We start from the raw sequence: 22,358 nt of genomic DNA, 5'->3' as shown, positions 1-22,358 counted from the left end.
TTTTCTCGAGTAGTCGGATCATTTTCTAATTGTAACCAAGCAATTCTCAATTAGGAGTTATGCTCTCCATGCAAAGTCTGGCCACATATTTATTTGTACATTGTTCCTAGGCTTTACTCTTGTTGTGAAAACGATGACAGAAAAAGTAAAATAAGAACAAGAAAACAATCATGCGCCATAAAGATTTATGTGGTTTGATAACCTCCTTACTTTTACGAAATTGTAGATAATTTTATTATCTTGAGAAATCACAAAATATACTGTTCCGAACGACCATATTATTCATAATAAACATATATATATATATATATCAAGTTGAACGGCAGAAACCCTAATTTTACAAAAACTAGGTTATTCGATCAAGTGAACTTTCTGTCCAAGCAAACTTTCTGTCTAAATTTCGCTAGAGCGACATGTCGTGCAAATGTCAATTGAGCTTTTTGTCTAACGATTCTCGAGTCACAAACAGGATCAAAACATTTTTATCAACCCATACCTTATTGAAAATTCACAAAAAAAGTAGTAGGGAATTTTTGTCGAGTCTGATCATCAAATTGGACCACTATAAAAATAAACTAAATTTCACAAACCCAACAAAATCTCACATACCACCATTCTATTTCTTTTTTAAACTCTTGCCACGACTCTCTCCATATGACAATTTATCTTACGAGGGATGCTACAAATTTTAAATATTTAAATATTATTTTTTATTTTTTTAAAATTAATTGAGTTATACTATTTATTATTTATATATCACATATTTATTATAAAAAAATTAAATAAATATAATATATAGTGTATGAAGATATAAATAAAATAATTCTTATTTTACACATCAAGATGTGCACGAAAAAGCAAATTTTCATTTGGAGCACAATAAAGTTATATATATATATTATGATTTCAAAATGGCTCATCTCTGCTTTTGTTTGTCCATATACCCCATCATTATGCTTTGAAAACCAGTACGGATTGGAAGTGCATAAATATATTGTTGATTGATGGAGAAAATCTCGGAACAATGATATCCAACATGATTCTAATTACAGCTAGCAACCCACCTCCAATCAGATTAAAACGCTCGTCGAGGGGGGGGGCACCCTCCTCTACTTATCATACTCTCTGGAGGATCTACAAAAGTGCACTTTTTTTTTCCTTTTTTTAATCTGGCAGACCTTCAACGTGGAATTCACAGGATCAACCAGATTTACTCTTAGATCTTGGCATGCAGCGCACCATGACCTTTTGCCAGTAAAGGGTCCCCCACTCATCCTTGATTTGCTTCAAACTGCATATCATTTTGATTCCTTTTGTTCCCATTTTGGAACTCGGTGGATCATTGTTCAGATTAACCAAAAATATTATCATTTTATTTTCATTCTATTAAATAAGATGAGATATTTTTATTATTATTAAATAATTATTTATTATATATAAAAAGTATAATATATAACATTTTTTTTTTTTATCTAATTTTCGCGTTCTCTAATAATTTTTCCTTTATATCTTTTTTTTCAGACCACATCTAGTCATTTAATCCTTTTTTCTACACGTGGTTGTCTGGAATTTCTACACATGTGGTTGTCTGCAATTGTCACAATCACGGGTAGGCTGGTTTTGGAGCCACAAGTCTCGCGGATCTTAAGGTTGTTATATATGGATTTTTTGAATTTTCTGTCTTGCTTAAGTACCATCACTGCAGAAAGTTAACTGCAACCAGACATTGGCTAATTAATTGCTTGCGGTTTTGATTATTATATATATATATATATATATATATATATATAGCAATGTTAGGTACAGTCCCCACTTGAAGACTGTATGTGCAGGTTTAGGTTATTTTAATTTTAAAGTTTTTTAAAATTACAAAATTATCCCTCATAAAATAATATTTTCTCTCATTTAATAATGTGTCTGCACATGCAGTCCTCACTTGAAGACTACAAATAGAATTTCTCATATATATATATATAATATATATATATATATATATATATGGTCAAATATTACATGGTCCAAAATGTTTGTTGAGTCCCAGACATTGGTTGATTTTTTTTCTGGTCATGTCTCCGTCTTATTAGTTTTTCTCCTACATTTATTAATTTATTGTTGATCGTGATTTAAACTACTCATGCAAGTTGTTCAATTAAACACAATATTGTCATTGGCATTATCGCGGGGGCAAGTTAGCTAACTGTCCCAATTGAGAAGAAAATCTTCCCTTTGATTTTCGATCTTTTTCTTGTTTGCAATCGACAATAAATAAAGGGATAAAAAAACTTCTGAAACTCAAGAGTACTGTTGATTAAAATGTTGGATTATTTAAAAAATTTCCTCCAATTTGATTTTGACTTCTTTAGAAATTTCCCTCCAATGTGCGTGATTTTTTGTTAGTCCCACGTTGACAAGACAAGGAATCTTTTTAGTGATTTATAAGTGAATGAGTTTCACAATAGTAGTCACTCAGTGTTCACACTGACCACATGCGCTCGCTCAACACTATGATGTTTTAGATGCACTTAACACTTACGCATCATCGCAAGCGACGAAATTATTTTTTTAATGAAATGATATGCTTTTTCCTTTCTTAATCACAATTATTATTAACTATCAATGATAGTTATTTTTACACATTTTGAACAAAACTATTTTATTTAAAATTTAAATGAAATAATTCAACTGCTGCTATTACATCTTTTCGAAGTTCTAAGATTAGTGTTCAGAATTTGCAATTTACACATTATATAAACAATGTTGTATCTTGAGAACAAAATTACTAGATTCTCCTTTGCAAAACTCAATTTAGTGAGTGAGTGGCAATATTTGTCTAAGAGATAAATTAAAAATTGCCTCATTGTTTGCTATTTTCAACATCTGTTTGCCATCATTTCTTACATATAGCTAGCCAGTCCCCCAATCAGACTCGATCAAAATATACAAAATCCAAGAGTTGAGACCCTATTTATAACTTGTTTCTTGTTTCTCAAAACAATTTTCCATTTTCAGATTCATTAAAAAAAAAATGAAACATTGCAAGAAGTTTATTAGCAAATATGCTCTTAAAAACTATTTTTTAAATTTAAAATAGCCTGTTTGCAGATAATCAAAATGAGATTTCCTGAAATGATTCAGTATCTCTAATTAGGAAAAACAAACTACTGAAAAAATCCAGATAATCAAATGTGATTTTTTTTTTTAAAAAAAATCTAAAAATAATTTGCAAAAACTATTTCTTAAAGCATATATGCCAGTACCAAAACTAGGGTTAAATTCCTGATAAAGTTGGTTTCATGCAATCCTGCAGACCGGCCCTAATTGTGCATTCAAAACCCATACACAAACAACTCATAATTTAGGACCTGTAGAATTGCATGAAGGGTAAATTTGGTGAGACAAGGGACTCAAGCCCCCCAGCATATATATTTGTTTAGAGAAAGAGAAATAATGGATATTAGTTAGTGTAATTAGAGAGAGAAATAAATTGATGATCACTTTCTTAGGGAAAAAAATCAAGCAGCTTACGTACAAGTGAAAAGCAGAAGCATATATGCAGTGTTTCAGGCAGAAGGCAATCTCCTATTGGTTGCATCCTCGGACCTTGGAGGAAAGTATATAGCTAAAGCTAGCCATGCTTGGTGGATGTAGCCGTAAGCATAAAACATTATCATATAACTGGGTTTAGACCAACTTAATTCCATAATTTTTTAGCTCTAGTATCACTACATTAATGGCCGGGTTTTACAGGTAATCACCAAAGCTTTTATGTACTCTAGTCTCTCTTTAAACCTATATATAGAACGCCACGTCGTTGATGGAAAATCTTACATCTGCTGCTAAAAACACACACACAGAGGGAGGGAGAGAGAGAGAGAGAGAGAGAGAGAGTACCAAGAGTTGTGTAGCAAATACTTCACACCATATCGTTCAGGAATCATTTCACTGAGTTTGGGCGGGCCGTGCAATTTTAAGCTTTCCCAGGTTTATGACGAGTCACCATTATAAAGGCTCCAGCTTGTAGATAGTATTATCGAGTGGAAACATGCATGCACAAGATCTCAAGTCCTATGGATGAAGTCGTGATGTATGATAGGAAATCTTTAAATGAAAATTTGGGGCCTGCCCGTGGACTTAGCTCGGGCTATACGAGATTTACAAACTGCGTGCACAACCGAAGTTCCTTCCATTGGCAGTCCAAAACAGGCAAGATTGATGCTAATTAAATAGAGCCTTAATTGCGAAATTGGGGTGGCCCACTTTCTTCTCTAGCTGGGTTGCAAGGAAAATTCGAAGATGTGCTAACAGCATGGTCTGCATGACTTGAGAATGGTTTATGAAAAAAAAAAATATTCCTTTTCTTTTATTCCTCTTAACAAGACCATTGAACTCATGGCTGTTATTTTGATACACCAGACAATTCAACCAGACTCGTACCATTTCCAAAACCAACCCTATTAAATGCTGGGTATAGCACTAAAATGTGCCTCCCCCAAATCTCAGTCCATTTAAAGAGCAGCCCATGTTAGTCCCACCATGATGCATCATTCATATTTCATGACCCATCTCCCTGAACAAATATTTGCAGGGACTCATCCAAACAGCTTAACGAGCTCCATGGAAGTTATCTCGCTGTTTGAATCAGTCCTCCTCGTCTTCCCTCTCCCTCGGTACGGCTCCAAAATGTTTAACCAGAATGTCCACAACTAATGGCACCAAGTCCTTGCAAGGAACACCCTTCTTGTAAAGATCTCCCAAATGTGAGTCGCTACCAATTTTGCCTCCCAAAAAAACATCAACACCTTCGCAAGGCTTCCTATTCTCATCCCTTGCCATGCACCCCATGAAACCAATATCAGCCACTTGTACCTGCCCACAAGTGTTTGGACAGCCAGTCCAGTGCATCCTAATTGGCCGAGTCACTGCCACTAGCCTTTCAACTTCCTCAGTCACCTTCAAGGCCCTGGCCTTTGTCTCTATAATGGCCTGCCCACAGAATTGGTTGCCAGTGCATGCCACCAACCCTTTCATAAGAATAGGCGGTTCTGGTGAAAACCTGTCTTTCAATAGAGGCTCTTCAAGTAACTCGTTGAGTTTTGAGTTCTCAATGTTTGGAATTATGATGTTTTGCTCCACAGTCAGCCGGAGTTCACCTGAACCATATGAGTCTGCCAAACGAGCTAGTTCATCCATGTCATCTGCCTGGACTCGACCTACAGGAATGTGAAGACCCGCATAACTAAAACCTTCTTGCTTCTGTGGATGGACACCAAGATAATCTCTCCTTTCCCATTGCTTCTGAATCAGGTCTTCAGGAGAAGCTCTCTCCAGCTGGTTTTGGGGCATTCTTTTGACTACCTCTGACCTGAATCCTTCAATACCCTGCATTTAGTTTAATTACATAGATTAATCAAGTGAATAGCATTAACAAATAAAAAACTCTGCACGCTAGAAATAAGATATCGCTAATTCAGCTACGTCCACATTTTTATAATGTTATCCCAAATGCTGGAATTGTAAATTATATTTCTGAATCTCATGCCATTAAATCAGGTAGCTTCTGCTTAAGAAATATATATATACATATATGTGTGTGAGTGTATGTGCGCGCGTGCATGTGTGATCGATAATTCTGGATGAGACACATTGGCCACAAGAGACCGTTATCAATAAAATCCAGGGAACTGTCCCTCTTCTGAAAAAAATAAAGGATGAGACACATTGCATAATAAAGAGAATGATTGCTCACAAGTTCATCAATCAACCACATCATTCTTGTTTTTTGCCGGTTCCCTCTGTTGCCGAGATCCCTATAAGCCTCTAGTATGGCTTCGCACACTGGGATCACATCATCTGCCGGGACCCAGGCATCAAGAGGTACTGCCTCTGCACATCGCTTGGGACTAAAGAAGCCTCCAACCAGCAGATTGAAACCAAACCGTTCATCCTTTACAGCAGGCATGTAAGCAAGATCATTGATGTGAGGATGCTCAAAGAGATCATGAGAACCCACCACGCACACATTCCACTTCCTTGGCCTATTCAGACAGAAATTAACAAGAAACCTTTATTTACAAAAAAAAAAAAAAAAACTCAATTTCATGTCTATTTTGAACATATACACACTCCTCTGACTTAATGAGATCCTCTGGACTGACTATCAAAATTTGTTATGCATGGAACATGACTTAAAAAATAAATACCAAAGCTGTTGCAACCCCATATTACCTCCCCAACCTTTGTGAACCAGTAACTAACTTCCTCATAAACCACAAGGCAGTTTCACATTACAAAATTATTACTACACAAAAAGCTTGATTTTCCCTTGCATGTTTGAAGAAGAAGAAGAAACTTAAAAGTAGCAAAATAATTAGAATTTATAATCCCGGTGTCCAATCATAGCATATTTGGGCTTTCCCCTTCCCAGAAATTCCAATCTCCTTTCTATGCCTACTAAGGCTGTGAACAAACAATGAGGTTAAACCAAATACACACATTATAGACCAGTGATACACTCGGAACATTCGGCATAATTTGAAAACTCTTAACTGGAGCAAACAAAAAATAAAATAAAAAATAAAAATTATTTCCGGTGTTTAGGGGCCAAAGACTTACAAGTTAGTGACCGCCGGGTTACCAAATGAATTGGCAGTGAGAAACTGTGATAACAAGTTGGAGTAAGGCCGTGTATCAACAATCTCGTGTGGATCAATCCCTGCAAGAGGGTTCCCAACAGGGTTTCTCACATTGTCCATTCCACTCTGCAGGCTTGTCAAGCCAACTTCTGCTAGACCTTTAAGTATTTCCGGCACATCAGGCAGTACCACTCCACGAATTTGCCAATTTTGCCTGGTTGTCACATCGGCGCACCCATCCTTACCATATTTCCTAATCACACTCGCCAAGTATCGAGTTTGTGCACTTGTTGTCACCCCATTAGGTAGCTTCAGTCGCATCATAAATCTACCATCTGATCATCACCAACAACAGCAGATTTCATCAAGACCAAAGGGAGACGTCAAAATGGTTTATCCGTTATAGTATAATATCACTAGACTTTCACTGGTTATCAATTATGTAGTCTACAATTTATCAAAATATTTTATCTCTTCCCTCAAAATTTACCTAGCAATAGTGAAGATAAAAGGGCTCTAACCCATTAACTTAATCTAAGTCGCACAATTGTTTTTTCTTTCTCATTAATCAAAATATGAAATTCTTATTTCCAGTTGCAGAAAGAATCAAAACTTGCCACAACTTACATTGATGCTTTCTCCTATGGAAGAGACCAAGCCACTTAAGCCTCACATCAATATCGTCCTTAGTAACTTTACTGTTCTCAATCTCCTCCAGCGACATCTTGGCCAGCTCTTCTATCCCATTTTCCATGAAAAGCTTCATGGGCTCTTTTTGAAGCTTCACCTTCTCCGAAGGGTTTATGCCTTCCCTGAACTTCTCCTTCAACACCCAGTACCCTTCTCTCTCTTCCACTCTCGGCTCCAGCCTCTCCACCTCCACCTCCACCTCCTCCGTAACAGGTGCCACCGATTGAGTGGATGAGGACCTTGTCCTTGGCCATGCAGAGGTGGAAGAGGACAGGGGAGGTGAAAGAAAGCGCACTGAGAGCGACGACATGGGACACAACTGAAGAGCTTGTAATTGTAGTTTCGGTGGTGGTGGTGGCAATTGTAGTGGGGTGAGAACGGAGGGTGAGCATTTTGTAGGGGGTGTTGGGGGACCTTAGGAGATGAGAAGAGGTTCTTCTGAGGAATTTCGTCTCCTTGTTGCTGCATTGAGGACCTTTGGGAGGTACCAAGGGCCAAGCATGACCTTCTATCTGTTTGTCCCCAACCAAATATCTCGCTGTATTATTGTTTTTTTAATAGAGAATAAATTGATGGCATTATGACTCGGAGAAGTTGGAATTGACTTTATCAGCATCATTTTCAACAATTTTTCACGTCTATGGCATCTTGTTTCATATTTTTTTTAATAAATTAATTACTTTCTTGTGAGTTTAAAATCGTGTAGACAGCATTCTATCTATCTGTTAATGTAAAATATTTTGTTACTATAATCTTAAATAAAAATTTAATCTACTTGAACTGTAATATTCATTATAATTGAATTAGGAGAGAGTTTGTATGGAGATAGAATTAAGAAAAAAAAATGAAGAACATATTTTAGACAAATGCAATAATAGTCTAGTTTCGACTGTTGAGTTTTGAGAACGCTTGCAGTGGTAAATAAAACCGAATCTTTAATGGTGATTATTAGGATCGAAAGTACAAATACAATAATAAGTTGCAGGTCAATTACATAAAGATCTCCATTAGCAGCTAGTCAGTAAAAATGATTAGGCAAGAGTCCTACATGGAAAATTTTCATGTTAAAACCTTCAAATCCATGTAGGACGAACTGAAAAAGGAAAAAAGCTGGAGTCTGTCGTTATACGCGCTGGACTATTCTTTTTCATATCTATCAAATAAAGACACAAAAAAGAGTACAGAGACCTCAGCTGCCTTTATTCTTCTAGCCACTAACGGCAGCCAGGAACTTCCTCTTGTTTATGGGTTCTTCATGCAACTCCACCACATCGCTCACTTTCTCAAGCAGTTCCTCTAGCTGATTCACACCTAATTTTTTATATTCAAGAGGTTTCTTGTACCGTTGCTGGTATATCGCCTCAAAGCTACCGAGAAAAATTGGACAAGAATAGCTGACTAGAATCTCTTGCAACTCATACTTGAACTGCTCAAGACTGCGGTCATCAATTTCACAACGGGCTGCTGTTCCCTGATTATAATATCGGCTCTTGCTCACATCATTTTCTTCGATAACCACTCTCTCTTCATCTAAGAATTCATCTGAAGAGCCACCACCTGTGACATTATTATCAATACACTCTTCCTGGGTCCCCTTTCCCTTCTTATCCTTCCTTGTCAAAACCAAAGGTGGAGCACTGGGGCCAGACTTTCGAAGATGGACAAATTTCTGACGGCCCTTCCCCTCTACAACCATTGTGTCACCCATCTTCCTGAAAAGATTTACCAGCTTCAATGCTCCATACTCTGATACATAAAGAGGCCGCCCAAAACACTTGTGGTACTCGGCTGGAACTCGGGTCAGAAGCAGGCATCCTCCTGAAAGTTCCAGCAATTTTACCAACTGGCTTTTTAGTCCATTTAGATCTCCAGGCTGTACCCACAAAGTAGATTCCATCTGATCACCAGAAGAAACACCACCTCCTGAAACTTCATTCAAACCAGAAGGAAGACTTTGTGATCTCAAAGTCGTAGGAAGACAAGGCAAGGTTGAAGAAATATTGTTGTATTCAGATAAAGATTGTGACCATAATGAGAGATCCCTCAAATTGCAATAACTTTCTGAGATTCCCCTATATACAATTGCCTCCTCATCATTTTGGGCATTGGGGTTGTCATTGATATGACATCCCATGAGATACACTGCAGTGTCAGCTACACCTCCACGAGGGGGCATTAAAACCTTGGTGGGGGGAACAAAGCCTTCCCCACGAACCACACTAGGCCAGTCCCAAACAAACTTACCAGCATTAGTGAGTGCTGAGGAAACGGCAACGCAAGCGGGGATAACAAGGATCACTGTATATCCACGTTGGCCAAGAATGTGAAGTGCTGGAGCAAAATCTACATCCCCAGAGATCAACATGATGGAAGAAGGTGGAGGGTTATCAAGGGCAAACAGAAACATGTCAACCAAGATTGCCTTGTCAGCAGCATCCTTTCTCCCGTTTGGGACATCTATAAGCTTGACACCGGTTCTCTGACAGCCTTCTCTGAGTCGCCTAGGGAATGCATTAAAATCTCCGTAGGCAGAAAACATCACAACCGCTCCTTTAATTACAGGGTGAACCTGCAAAGCCATTCTAATATTACCAGCTGCATCTTCAGGGCGGACATCACTTGGGACAGGGCAATTCTCAATGTCCCAAAGGATAGCAATAGGACCATCTGAGGAGGTTCGACTTTGATGGCTTGAAGAAGGTTGAAGCATGTTTATGTTTGAATCTGCCAAATGTGTGGCCTTTTTTCCAGAGGATTCCGAAGATGCTATCAATGTCGATGCATCTGGATTAGCCATCATTGTTCATTAACAAAATCAAGGATTCCTGCACATGGCAGAGAGCAGAAAATGTAATTAAATTCCATGGGGAAGCACCTCAAAACATCTCTAGGCCGCAGTTGTACATATGTGAAAGGTAAAATGTTCCAGAAGTACCCAGTGATGGGATGAAAACAGCCTAAATCCAGTACTTACTGATAGAAATGCATAAACCTGATTCACAGTTGATCATAACATGATCGAACATGAAACCCACTTCACGCTACATGATTTTGCCACAGGTTCGTTCACACAGCCAGGATAATTAAATAAACACCTAAGAGACCATTTGCAGGGCATTTCAGCACAGTTTGCTGGGAAAAAATTATTAAACCAGGACGGCCTTCGAATCCCCGTCCCCTTACGGCTAAAAGGAATGAGTAACCTAAATATTTTTTTCATTACCGTTTACAAAATAGGAATACTGTTCTCTTTTACACTTTCAAATAACACCTAAAGTTCCAGCCTTATTCTTTGATTTCTTATTACAAACTAGCAAATAAAGTCCAATAAGATATGATTATTTCAGAAATATTAGATTGGAGAGACTGTCTGAGAGCGTAGAATCTCGCACAATATAAAAGACAACATATAAATTTCAAAGCTTTACGGGTGACGTCTATTTTACCGACGATAATGGCAAGGAGACATTTTTATTCGACCCAGGTCGGCGAAAATTTCAATCACTCGAACACCATACCAACAAAAGTTGAAATACTAAAATTTCGTTTATGTATTTGTTATTGTGTTTTCTTAGCTACCAAAACAATCCTACAACACCTTTTTTTTCGTTATTGCGTTTCCTCAGAACGAAAGCAATCCCACAAAACCAGATCGTTTATGATTCCAAATACTGATCTCCCAACTGACAATTAGATTGGGAAAATAACATCAAATAGTACCTCATATTTGTCCAGAGCTCCTCTCTGACTTCCGGTTCGATCCCAATAAAACCAAGATTCTTAGATCCTGAAAAAGAAGCAAAAGGTAAGCGATTTAATCAAAGAGAGATCTAAATAGATGAAAAAGTGAGGGAAAGAAATCCACAAAACAACTGTAAAAATAGCCGAGCCAGAGAGGGAGAGAGAAAACCTAGGCATCAAAGGTAGAAGGCTATGGTCATGGGATTTTCCAGAAAACAACTCGAGTTCAGGAACTAAACGATTTACTAGATTAGGAAGGACTTGAAAAGGGAGGGGTGTGTGTGTGAGTGTGTGTTGGTGGGGCCAGCCCGACAACGGTAGAAAAAGTTGTATTATACATGAGTTCACACTCTGCATACTTGAAAGTATATAATTTTATTTTTATATTTTCATATTTTATAAAATATAAAAATTAAAAAAAAAAAATTACATATTTTTAAATAATTTATATTTAAAATTTTTCGATAAAAAAAACGTGGGCACACTACCGTCCACGTATACAAACCGACCACGACAAAAGACGCCGACAAAATAAGTTCTCATTTTCTTCCAGAGTTGGTAAAATACACACAACAAAAAACTGCATTTTATTTAGAAATATCATCTAGGTTTTAAGGAAAGAGACGTTCTTATATACTCCACCACCAAATTTAGATTTAAAAGAAGTAATGAAATAAGTTATATTTTTGAAAAATACGTGAAAATGTAATTAAAAAAAAAGCATAACAACTCATTTTTAATGAGCAAAAATAATTTTGAAAAAAATTAAAAAATAATAAAAGCTTAACACGCCCGGTGGGACTCGAACCCACAATCGCCTGATTAGAAGTCAGACGCCTTATCCATTAGGCCACGGGCGCTTCTTGCAAGTCAAGCTGATAATCTATTTAATTATTAAACTGAATTGAAATAATTGAAAAATCTGTGCACGTCTTTGCGTCTTCGGAGCACAAGAATTGTTGCTGATGACAAAGTTAGTTGGTGACGCTGCTGGCTGACTCCAAAGAAAAATAATAATTGTAGTCGTAAATATAAAATCATCACATAATTATTTTTAAAATAAATAAATAAACGTGAGATTTATAAAAAAAAATTAATTATTAATAATAAATTATATTTTTTTTCTAAAGCAACTAAACGACGTAACATTACTCAGACTCCAAATATATGAAAACTAATCATTCTTCCATTAATAGCATGAAAGGACTTATTTATTTTAGTAGTTGGGAGAGCCGAATCAGGCCCACTTTTGGATTGAAGATAATTTCTACAGCCACGTACTCACTCACTCGGCCGATGGGCCCTACTTCAGACTTGGGTGTCTCTTCTGCAGAATTGCTTGCCTCCGCAGTGCATATATATATATGTATGAAAAAAAAAAATCTATATATAATATAATATATCACAGTATTGATGTTCAATCTAGCTTTATGCAGCAAAAACATTCCGTTGCCGGGACTCGAACCCGGGTCTCTCGGGTGAGAGCCGAGTATCCTGACCAACTAGACTACAACGGATTCCTGGCAGCTGTAATGCAATAAATAATATTTTTCTTAAATTTATGGAATTCTTCTACTCATCTATATCACACCTTTAGTAAGTTAAAAAAAAAAAAAAAAAAGATGATGAATAGAATTTTTCTATGATATTACTCAAAGTTAAAAAGGGAAAAATACACGTTGAAAGTAAATTTTGTGGATCTAGACGCTTGGCCTTTTTTATCCGAAAATAAATAAATAAAGTGCATCAGTGCGTGAGAAAATGATAAGAAAATGCATGATAAATAAATTTTTTTCTTTAATTAATATTTCAATATCATTCACATGTATTCAACTCTAAATTAAACGTGGGAGGAATTCGTATCATCTGAATTTCACAATCAATTAAAAAAATCTGGTTGGTAAGAAAGGAAAGAAATTTCAACTATTCTTATCCTACTTGAAGGTTCCGTCTACGCATTGCTTTATATGGCACTAAATAAAATCCTCCAGTGGGAACAAAAGATAAAACGAGGAACTCCGAAAGAAAAGGCACTCAGATATAGAAATGAGTTGCGTGCAGATATAGGAAGAGCTTTAATTCCCAGAAGGGGAAAAAACCAAACAAGCCATGAGAAATCACAAACAACAAAAGCTTTAATAATTTTACAGGATAAAACTCTTTATCTCAGTTCATAATTTACAACTCAAAACTGTATGTGCTCCTTCTCTTATAATGCTTACTATATACAGCTATATACCTAAACTAAACTGTAGTATGAGGACCTGGAATGGGATAGCATCAACACCTACATCAGCGTACTCAAAGCACTAGTTCTACTTATATCCATGCACCCTCGAATTCATCATCACTACCAAGGGCCCGTCAGTGTCCTTTTCAAGCACTGTCTTTTGCTTCCCCACTGCTGATTCATTTGATCTAATACCTGCCACAACAGACAGAGAGAAGGAGTTGTTCAATCTCTAGTTTAGAGTTAGAACACTTTCTTTTATACGGATTACACCAAGAACCTATTAAAGGAACAAGATATATAAAATCTTGCTCTACTCGTTAAATCGACAAAGAACTGAACTGAGTTCAAAATAATGTGTTTCTCTGTACATGTGTGTGGCGTGTGTGAGCATAAGAGACTGCAACTTCTTCCGAAACCCCTTTAACCAGCTATTTCCAGGCTTGAGTGACTACAGTTGAGATTTCTTAACCTTTGCACGTTGAAGAAGATGTCAGATCTAAGTATGTGAACACGTATTTGTTTTTTGACTGAATGCTCTGTAATCAGTATCTATATAAAAGCGTACCTTATAAGAAATATCTAAGGGGACATCTACCTGGTTATTCTGCATCTCCATAATTTCTTCCTGAAGCAAATAAAATGAGTTCAAAGAGGGTTTTTCACATACAAAATTAACAAATCAACCGACCAAGATTTTGCCGTAATAAAAGACATACCTGTTTTTCCTGTAATTCTTGGTTCATTTCTTTGAGTTTTGCAACTTCTGCTTCCAGTTCCAAGGTATATGCCTGGCACAAAACCAAAAGCAAAAGGAACACTAATCAACCATCATTCTTCCGTACACAAAATCAAAAAAAATAACTAAGCAAGCAGAGTATCATAGAAAGATTGCCAATGTATTCACATCCAAAAGTTCCTTTCAAGAGCCATGTGTCAAAAGTGAAGACTTGAAATTTTTTATCTTGTGCCACATTGCAGATGCACACATGTTTATGTCATCGCCTCATTTTGGAGTAATTTAAAGCTTCTAATATTATCTCCTCAAACCCTCTTATAATTGCAACCCACCTCAACATTAGATGGAGTTAAGTTGGTGTTAGCTAAGGCCCCTTTTTTTTCTTATGGAAGTGGAGAGGTCCATCACGCTGTGGCATGTTCATAGATGACACCAGAAAGTTCACAAGAAAGAGGATTCACCAAACCAAACGTTTATGAAGTAACATCTTCCCTTGTTTTTCCTTCTTCAATTTACATCAATGGGCATATAAAATTGTCTTTTAAGGGAAATAAGTTGCTGCTTAGTCAAATTAAGCACCATGATTGTTTAATTGACAGAAACACATACATTCAAATTATAGTATTTAGTCAAGGCATACAGAAAGCAGTTACGTGCAGAGATACTGCAGTTTGCAATAAGATGCCTAGTATGACGTCAAGTTTATCCACAAAATCAATTGCTAACAAAGGGTAATTTCAATGACAATTCAAACAAAGCGAGGTGAGGTTTTTTTCAATTCAAATCTAGCAACTGTGAGGATTTTCCTGTTATTTTATTTCAAAGGGAGGGGAATATTGTAGGAATGTGCACAAACATCATGACTCTGTGCATTTATATGGCTAAACTTGATTTCAAACGTTGAATTCACAAAATACCGTTAACCAAACATTAAGTCCTCTAAAACTATAATCCCGATTTGACAAAGAAGCAAAGCAACATAATAAATGTACTATTATCCAGCTAACTGCTAAATAAAATACACTTGAAAACACATGATTACCTGCTTACGAGCCCGTGATCTTGCAGCTGACTCTCTGTTCTTGATCATTCTCCTTTGCCTTCTCTCAACTACTTTCTCATTAACCCCGCATCTCCTTTCCTGGCCAAATACATATGAAACTGGTGGCAATGAAGCCGTATGTACACCATTCTTTGCAATCACATTTGATAATATCTGACTTGCAGCGGATCCAGCCACACTAGAGATAGCCCCAGGACCCAAACCAACCTTGCTAATTCGTCCATTCTGGACTAAACCAGTATTCACAGTAGGCTTTGCAACTCCAACGACTGTACTCCTACTTTGCGGGCAAGCAAGCTGAGCATTGTTTACTAGATGTATGGGAGAGGCAAAAGGCACAGTCGAAGGTTTGGGGAAGAGTGGTTGTTGCTGCTGCTGCTGAATTTGTTGGCGAGGAGACCTAACTCGACCTGCATTCAGTGCTAAACTAGCAGGTTGAGTAGGAATTGAATTATTGTTCTCTGTTATCTGATTGACAAAGACACCATTACTTCGACTTGGCTGTTGAAACTCAAAAGCTAAACTGGTATTATCATTTGGTTGAGATAGTTCACCATAGAATCCAGTAAGCCTTCTAGTTAGTTCGATATCTTCTCCCAGCGCTCCCGCTCTCATCAAAAACTCTTCTAAAGTCATCTCTCCCAGAGTTTGTTGCCTCTGCGGCAAATTTGATCCCCCAGTGACGCTCCCATCTAGAGCACCGTACCAACTACTTTCCCTAATCAAGTCTCTCCAAACTTCATCAACAGTTTTCTGACCAAGTGTCCATGGCAATGTCAAAGATCCTTGCCTCTGCAAATTCCCACCCAGGACATTTCCATCCCTTCCACCAGCCAAAGATGTCATGGCTTGAGTCTCCTCAGCAGTCCATATATTTTTCAAAAGTTCATCCATATTCATGGATCCGAAATCCTTTCCTTGGTCACCCAAGGTGTTCTGGAACTCATCAAATGTCAAGGAGTATATAGAAGGCTGCTGAGTCAACGCATAATCTCCTTGTGGCTTCTCATTACTTCCATCCCCAGGTGATGCATCATCGATTTTCTTGAAATCCAAATCCACATAAGACCCCATATTTTTGTTTAGAAACTTCTAGCAGTGGCAACAGCTCAACTTATGCAAGTGTCTTAATATCTAGCATCCTCTGGAAGTAGATCAAGTGCAATATTCAGTTGGCTTTGTATTGGTTTCTTTAGATTTAGATCCAGAGTTCACCAACACAAGAAATGATGGATCAGTGAAGAAGAAAATTCACACTCAACTCTATCAAGGGACTAGATAGGTGTAAAACCCAAAATAGAAAAACCATAAACATTTTTTTTATAAGTAGAAAACCCATAAACATCACACTGCCTACATAATAATCCTACAATTCATTTGACCCAAAGTCAAGTAAAATAGTACCCTTGAAAAACCCATATAAGTAAACAAAGTAAGTCCGAAATTAAGAATTACAAGTATTGGAACCATGAAGGGCCAGATTTACACATAAAAGTCAGATAATTAAGAACCTAGAGTAGTAGGAACTAGAAAGAACCACAAGTATCAAAACTGACAATTATTAAGAGTACCAAGTCAGAAAACAAGCTCAGATACTGCTTGAGGTAGTTGAAACCCTTGAAAACCCAGACAATTGGTTTAACAAAAAATTTCAAACTGTTTTCTAAAACCAAGCCAAACATCTTTAAAACTAAAAAAAATATATATTAGCAGCAATCAGCACATCATCCACATAAAGCAATAAAAAAAATAAAACCATCCAATCATGCTAGGCAATATGTCTATGTTGTTCTTGGTGTTTCAGTGAGTGAATATCTCTAATTATTAGTTAATCATTATCTAAACACAAGAATCAACAGAGCTTTTACAAACTTCAAAATAAAAAATATTTTTAAAAAATTATATTAAAAGAACTTTTCGATTCCACTAGTTTACTTTCACAAATTCCAATATAAAATATATTTTTAAAAAAAAATTATCTTTTTCCAAAACTCGATCTCAAAATAATTCTCAAATATTCTTAAGATTTTTCAGAGCCAAACTTTACTTTCGAATACAACCCATGCACGTTGCTCAGAAAACAAAACAAAAAACAAAAACATCCCACGTTGAAGAATCTGAAGTAATACAATCAGAAATGACTAGAACCAAACAATCTGAACACCCATGGCCCATCAAATAATTCAGATCAGATGAAAGACTTGAACACTTTTGTCCCGCAGATGCTCCAACTTCATTCAGATCCAAAATAAACTAACATGTGTATCAACAAAATTACACAACTATTAATTAGCAGATATAGCCAAACCAAATGATAAACACCACGACAGAACCCCAAAACCATCTTTAGCCTGGGGGAAAATGGAGAAAAGGGTGGAAAACCACTACCCATTTCTGCTACAGAGTTTCACAAGCAACAACCATAAAAATATGAACTGTTTTTCTAAACTTAGTATAGAAAATGAGTAAATGTTCCATAAATCACGCCAACAAGTTTTTTAAAAAATAAAATAAATCTTGGAATATTGACAGAAAAGGAAAAAAAAAAAAAAAGACATAAACGGAGCATAAAACAAATAGATCGAATGTGAGTGAAGAAAAGGATTTTGTTTTTACCTTCTTTTTTTTTTTAAGCGGAAGTCGGCTGTAGAATCGTGTCGGAGGGAAGCCAGAGCAGAGCTAGGGGTGCGTGGTGGAAGTGACAGGTGTCTTTGCCGCCTCGACCCGAGTCGTTATTTAAGGAGGGATTTGGGGGGTGGGTGCCCAGACTTTAGGATTTTTATTTTTTATTTTTAATAGTGTGGAGACCTGCTCAACCAACGAGATCTCGCAACGTGGCCCGTTGAAATTGACGTGACACAAAGCCAGTGGGCTTGGCGACGGCTGGGAGTGGGAATATCTGGACCGTTCCTTATAGCTTTAGTAGGATTAGTGATTTTAATTTCTAATGATCTTATCCTCATAGAAGAAATAGATTTCCACAATAATTTTACTAATACATAAAAGCTTTATAATTTGAGGCTATGCATTAAGCTAGTTTTATTTTTTGTGAGATTTTTATGTACGTTTGTAGTTTAATTAGTATTTTTTGACCTTTTGTAGTAACAAATAAATAATCATAATGTTTTATTATGTGCCGACGGTACCTGCTTTATGGAATGAATACATCATCTTTGACCATGAGACCAGACGAGATATTTTAGCCTTGTCCCTCCCTAATTAATGAAAGTCTTTCTTCCCCTGATTAGTAATAAACAAAAAAAACAAAACAAGTGATAGAAATTTTATGAAGTTCTTATCCGAAATGTTTGTTGCACACATTTTTTTATTAAAGCAACCTCAATAAATTTTTTATCTTATTTTTTAAAATATATCTTTAAAATTTATTTTTTTTATTTTACATATTTACTTTTACAATAAAAATTATTATTTGAGCAAAACTCTGTGCCTATGGGTATTATTTGAAAGAAACCTAGAATCTTTGACGCCAAACTAAAAAGAAAGCGTAGGAAAAAGAGAGAGGGGATTTGAAATGTAGATAAAAGATTTTGAAAAAATAGAGAAAATTATACAAGGAGAGAAAAATAAATTAAAAATATTTTACATGGGTGAATAGTTCTCTCTATAAGCAGCGGGATCATTATAGCAAAATGGAAAATGAAGATGAAATATAACATCCATTGTAGATCATTTTTGAATAAATTTCTTCGTATTTTAAAGAAAAATGTATTATAAAACATCTATTGAGAGTGTTCTAAGAAAAAATGTTAGGTTTATACACAAATTTTATTCACAAAAGTTATTTAATTTTATTATCTAATAGATCACACATATGCCCTTCGGTTTGTAAATTTATAAAAAATGATGCTAAGTAGTCTCCTCAAAGTTATCACTTAAAGTTGTTATCGTTAGTTATTTATTTATTTTTTATACTCAAAAGTATCCCGAGTGCATTTGTGTTTTTTTTTAATATTTAAAGAAAATACGTAAAAAATAAAAATGAACTAACGATAGACTATATCATTTTATTAATTTATTTTTGAATGATAATTACTCGGTTGTAGTCCTTCAACCGAGTTTTAGCACGACTTCTACGATCAATCTCAAATTCTATCCAGATCGTGATTCAATTTATATGATTATCAATTCCTTTGAAAATAAATCAAAGGATCTACTTAACTTCAAATTGATTCATTGTCTGGGAAAATAATCATTTGAGATTGATGGTAATACAAGATATTTTTGTGAAGACTTTTTTTTTTTTTTTAACCAAATTAGATAATGAAATTTAAACTAAATTAGGTAATAGACTTTAAAAACGCAAGGATCACGGAAAATATAACTTTTTCCTTTTATAAAATGGAAAATATAAATTTGATACCTTTGAAATTGTAACAATAAATCTGAAGAGAGCTAGAGGTTTTTAAGTAAACAATTATATTAGATAAGTTTTAAAATTTAAATTTTATGAAAAAAATCTTAATATTTAGGAGAGATTTAGATAGTAAATTAATATGAAAGTTGAATAAAATATTATTAGAATATTTTTTTTAATTAAAAAATAAATTATTTATTATATTTTATATAAAAAATTTTAAAAAATATAATATTTAAATAAAATGAGTTAAGAGGAGTAGCTAATTTTGTATCATATCCAAGATGAATAATTCTAATATGTTATCTCATTTTGTCAGTTTAATTTTTTTTATTTACTGATTAAAAAAGTTATTATTAATGTATTGATTATTTTTTATATTTTTTAAAAATATTTAAATATATTAAAAAAATAAAAAATAAAAAAATTATCTAGACCGCACGTCCAGCCGTCAATGCTGGACAGCTAACATCACTCTACCCCGGAGATATTTGTATGGCGTTTACTGACACGATAAGAAAAGAAAAAATATCTTGGCCGACGCTGGCCGAAGATATTTATCGTCCTGCCATTGTCGCTGACACGTGTAAAAGCGACGCCACGTGGAGTCTCCATTGGCCCCAACGTTATCAACGACGCCACCGACGCCGCTCTCTTTCTCACGCACGCGGTTTCTGCTGAATTCCCCTTCAAATTAACGATTTCCTGATTTTCTTCTTTAATTAGCATTTTCTGTCGGTGCAAGAGGAATGGGAGAGGGACTCCGGCCTAGTATTCGGTCAGTACTGTCTCCCGATCCCGAGGCAACGGGGAGATTCCGGAGCGACTTGACAGAATGGACAGACGAAAAGCACAGTCTGTATATTGATTCTCTAGAGGCATCATTCGTTACCAAGCTGCAGCAATCCATGCATATGCATGCTTGGCACTCCCAAGCAAACACCTGGGGATCATATTCAGCTGAAGAACCTCGATCCAAAAGTACTGGCAATTCTTCTGACCTGGTTCGGAAGTGAATGGTCGCATATGTTAATATATCCAGTCTTTCCGTGTTGTTCTTGTCTTGTTCAAACTCCTGATGCAGTAGTCTTATTTACTGTTATTAATTTTCAGTTTGTGGTTCTACGAGATGGCAGCTGGCAGAAGATCAACTTTGAAAGAAATGTTCCTTTGTTGGACAGCACTGCTTATTCTCAGGTTGTTCTAAGAAGTCCATGGATACGCCATTTTACATCTTCAGGAAAGCGGCGCTGTGTAAGATCTCCAAATGTCCAAGAACACTGCGTTCTTTACGATGAAGGAACTTACGTAAAAGGGCATTTATTCTGTGGATCATCGTGATGTTTGGAGCAAAATTTGGAATTGGCAGCTGTACAGTTAATTAATTTGGATTAGATGTTTGCTTTTTTCTGCATTACTCATAGCTTACCTTGTATTTATACCGTAGTTTTTCTTTATGGGTTTCAATCCCAAATGGCAAATCTCATTTAGAATGTGTATACACATGCTACCCCCTCCTCTCCAACACACTCAAATGTCGGTTTGAGTGTGGATGCAAGCTTATCCCATCTGCACTTTGTGCTCATCGATCTAATATAATGATAGCAGTACAATCATCACATAAATATACGTATAGAAAGACTCCCTAATTAAAACTTACACAAAGAACATCGTAGTAAATAGAAAAATTTTATATACCATATTTTTATTTCATTTTAGTAAGATGTGACACATTTATTATTATTAGATGATACCATAAATGTGTTATATCTTATATAACGGAATGATATTTTGGTGTATATCATTACTAATTAACTGCAATCATCCCAACTACCAACATAAATATATCAAAAGACTTGACTTGGTAAAACATAATTGCTGATAATATCAAAAAGATGCATCCTTTGTCACGATAATTGCTGATTTCTCCACTTTGCTAAAAACATAGAACTTGTCAGTAAAGACCAAAGGATAATACAGGTTATAATTTATGGAATTTTTCTGTTGTATTATGTAAAACGGTCACTTGTTTCATTAAACAATACTAAAGTTTGACAGCTTTAAATGGCTTGTGAGAATGATTCAGTTGAGATAGCCCTACAACATCACTCTTTAATTTTCATAGCCAGATAATTGAGGACTCCAGAGTATGTGATCATCGTAGATACTCTCTTTTTGCTAGTTTTTTTTTTGTGTAAATATGTTTATTCTTATGATATTGCTTCAGATATATGCTTCTTCTTAGGCATTTTTCGGTTTCTTTGCAGAGGCTTCAGATCAGAATTTTGCGGATGAAGACCAAGGAGAGAAGTCAAGCTGTGCATCCATGATGAAGAGGTTGAAGATAACTGCAGCTGATGCTGTAAGCAATGATCGAGTAATAACATTTAAAGAAAATTCGTAACGGCCATTTGTCTTACGTACCAAGCAGACATAAATTTAAGATTATGTAATTGGTTAAGAGTCCTCATTATTTGGAGATCAAATTTTATCCACTTGTTATCATTCTGTTTTTCAGGTTGTGCCCTGCAGAAAGGGAACTGTCAATAATGCGCTTCCTCAGAGAGGGAACAACAAGGACATTGCGAACTGCAGTCACAGCACCCTTGAGATCCTTGTCTGCCCACAATCCGATCTACATCATTTTCTTTGGTGACTATTTCTTATGGATGGTTGGTGCTGGGGTTAGTGAAGTTCGTTAGCTATTGGAGAGAGACTCTTCGTCTTACCTATTCTTTCTCTGAGCCTCCTTTCTTTCCCTGTTCATTTCCTCAATTTATTTCCGAGAGAAGTTCGAACTCCTATTAGACCTAAAAATCAGGAAATGCAGTTGATGCATATTGTAAATGTATTGATTGAAAGGTTGAGATCCTTAATTCATAGTAAGC

General features: G+C 35.9%; 4 protein-coding genes and 2 non-coding genes across 12 annotated transcripts; 1 reads left to right on the top strand and 5 right to left on the bottom strand.

Annotated features, from left to right (window-relative positions):
• Positions 1-3,476: 3,476 nt before the first annotated feature.
• LOC108982946 (ferredoxin--nitrite reductase, chloroplastic) lies at positions 3,477-7,774 on the bottom strand. Its single transcript, XM_018954428.2, has 4 exons — positions 7,260-7,774; positions 6,613-6,967; positions 5,747-6,035; positions 3,477-5,379 (listed from the first exon to the last, which is right to left on the bottom strand). Exons 1-4 carry the CDS (start codon positions 7,630-7,632, stop codon positions 4,639-4,641), a joined length of 1,758 nt encoding a protein of 585 aa, XP_018809973.1. The 5' UTR covers positions 7,633-7,774; the 3' UTR covers positions 3,477-4,638.
• A 463-nt stretch (positions 7,775-8,237) lies between these two features.
• On the bottom strand, positions 8,238-11,363 carry LOC108982948. The gene is made up of 3 exons (XM_018954435.2): positions 11,233-11,363; positions 11,043-11,109; positions 8,238-10,147 (listed from the first exon to the last, which is right to left on the bottom strand). The coding sequence occupies exon 3, from the start codon at positions 10,120-10,122 to the stop codon at positions 8,530-8,532; it is 1,593 nt and encodes a 530-aa protein (XP_018809980.1). The 5' UTR covers positions 10,123-10,147; positions 11,043-11,109; positions 11,233-11,363; the 3' UTR covers positions 8,238-8,529.
• A 487-nt stretch (positions 11,364-11,850) lies between these two features.
• TRNAR-UCU lies at positions 11,851-11,923 on the bottom strand. Its single transcript has one exon. It is a non-coding gene; the product is annotated as a tRNA-Arg (tRNA).
• A 584-nt stretch (positions 11,924-12,507) lies between these two features.
• Positions 12,508-12,580, bottom strand: TRNAE-CUC. The gene has a single exon. It is a non-coding gene; the product is annotated as a tRNA-Glu (tRNA).
• Positions 12,581-13,173: 593 nt separating this feature from the next.
• On the bottom strand, positions 13,174-17,839 carry LOC108982947 (bZIP transcription factor 46-like). Of its 6 annotated transcripts, XR_004798573.1 has the most exons (6): positions 17,712-17,839; positions 15,075-16,285; positions 14,013-14,084; positions 13,862-13,921; positions 13,665-13,765; positions 13,174-13,488 (listed from the first exon to the last, which is right to left on the bottom strand). XR_004798573.1 is itself a non-coding variant. In XM_018954434.2 (5 exons), the coding sequence occupies exons 2-5, from the start codon at positions 16,167-16,169 to the stop codon at positions 13,745-13,747; spliced, it is 1,248 nt and encodes a 415-aa protein (XP_018809979.2). In that variant the 5' UTR covers positions 16,170-16,285; positions 17,712-17,839; the 3' UTR covers positions 13,174-13,744. The 6 variants fall into 6 exon arrangements, 5 of the variants coding, with proteins under 5 accessions (XP_018809979.2, XP_018809976.2, XP_018809978.2 ...); XM_018954434.2 differs by having other exon boundaries at positions 13,174-13,765; XM_018954431.2 differs by lacking the exon at positions 13,665-13,765.
• A 2,298-nt stretch (positions 17,840-20,137) lies between these two features.
• On the top strand, positions 20,138-22,350 carry LOC108982950 (cold-regulated protein 27-like). Of its 2 annotated transcripts, XM_035686627.1 has the most exons (3): positions 20,143-20,474; positions 20,584-21,832; positions 21,989-22,348. In XM_035686627.1, the coding sequence occupies exons 1-2, from the start codon at positions 20,220-20,222 to the stop codon at positions 20,809-20,811; spliced, it is 483 nt and encodes a 160-aa protein (XP_035542520.1). In that variant the 5' UTR covers positions 20,143-20,219; the 3' UTR covers positions 20,812-21,832; positions 21,989-22,348. The 2 variants fall into 2 exon arrangements, 1 of the variants encoding a protein (XP_035542520.1); XR_004798571.1 differs by having other exon boundaries at positions 20,138-21,847; positions 21,989-22,350.
• Positions 22,351-22,358: the final 8 nt, after the last annotated feature.

Source organism: Juglans regia, chromosome 16 (genome assembly GCF_001411555.2).
Source record: "Juglans regia cultivar Chandler chromosome 16, Walnut 2.0, whole genome shotgun sequence".
In the NCBI taxonomy this organism is placed as follows: Eukaryota; Viridiplantae; Streptophyta; class Magnoliopsida; order Fagales; family Juglandaceae; genus Juglans; species Juglans regia.
The sequence above is the reverse complement of the archived record's forward strand: the minus strand, read 5'-3'. Positions and strand labels throughout refer to the sequence as shown.

Coding starts and splice junctions, on each gene's coding strand:
- LOC108982946 (XM_018954428.2), bottom strand. CDS start 7,632: ATGTCGTCGCTCTCAGTGCGCTTTCTTTCACCTCCCCTGTCCTCTTCC. Junction 6,036..6,612: donor AACCCGGCGGTCACTAACTT/GTAAGTCTTTGG, acceptor CTGTCTGAATAG/GCCAAGGAAGTGGAATGTGT. Junction 5,380..5,746: donor TGTGGTTGATTGATGAACTT/GTGAGCAATCAT, acceptor AACTAAATGCAG/GGTATTGAAGGATTCAGGTC.
- LOC108982947 (XM_018954431.2), bottom strand. CDS start 16,169: ATGGGGTCTTATGTGGATTTGGATTTCAAGAAAATCGATGATGCATCA. Junction 14,085..15,074: donor GATCACGGGCTCGTAAGCAG/GTAATCATGTGT, acceptor GTTTTGTGCCAG/GCATATACCTTGGAACTGGA. Junction 13,489..13,861: donor CCTTAGATATTTCTTATAAG/GTACGCTTTTAT, acceptor CTGTTGTGGCAG/GTATTAGATCAAATGAATCA.
- LOC108982950 (XM_035686627.1), top strand. CDS start 20,220: ATGGGAGAGGGACTCCGGCCTAGTATTCGGTCAGTACTGTCTCCCGAT. Junction 20,475..20,583: donor CTGGCAATTCTTCTGACCTG/GTTCGGAAGTGA, acceptor ATTAATTTTCAG/TTTGTGGTTCTACGAGATGG.
- LOC108982948 (XM_018954435.2), bottom strand. CDS start 10,122: ATGATGGCTAATCCAGATGCATCGACATTGATAGCATCTTCGGAATCC.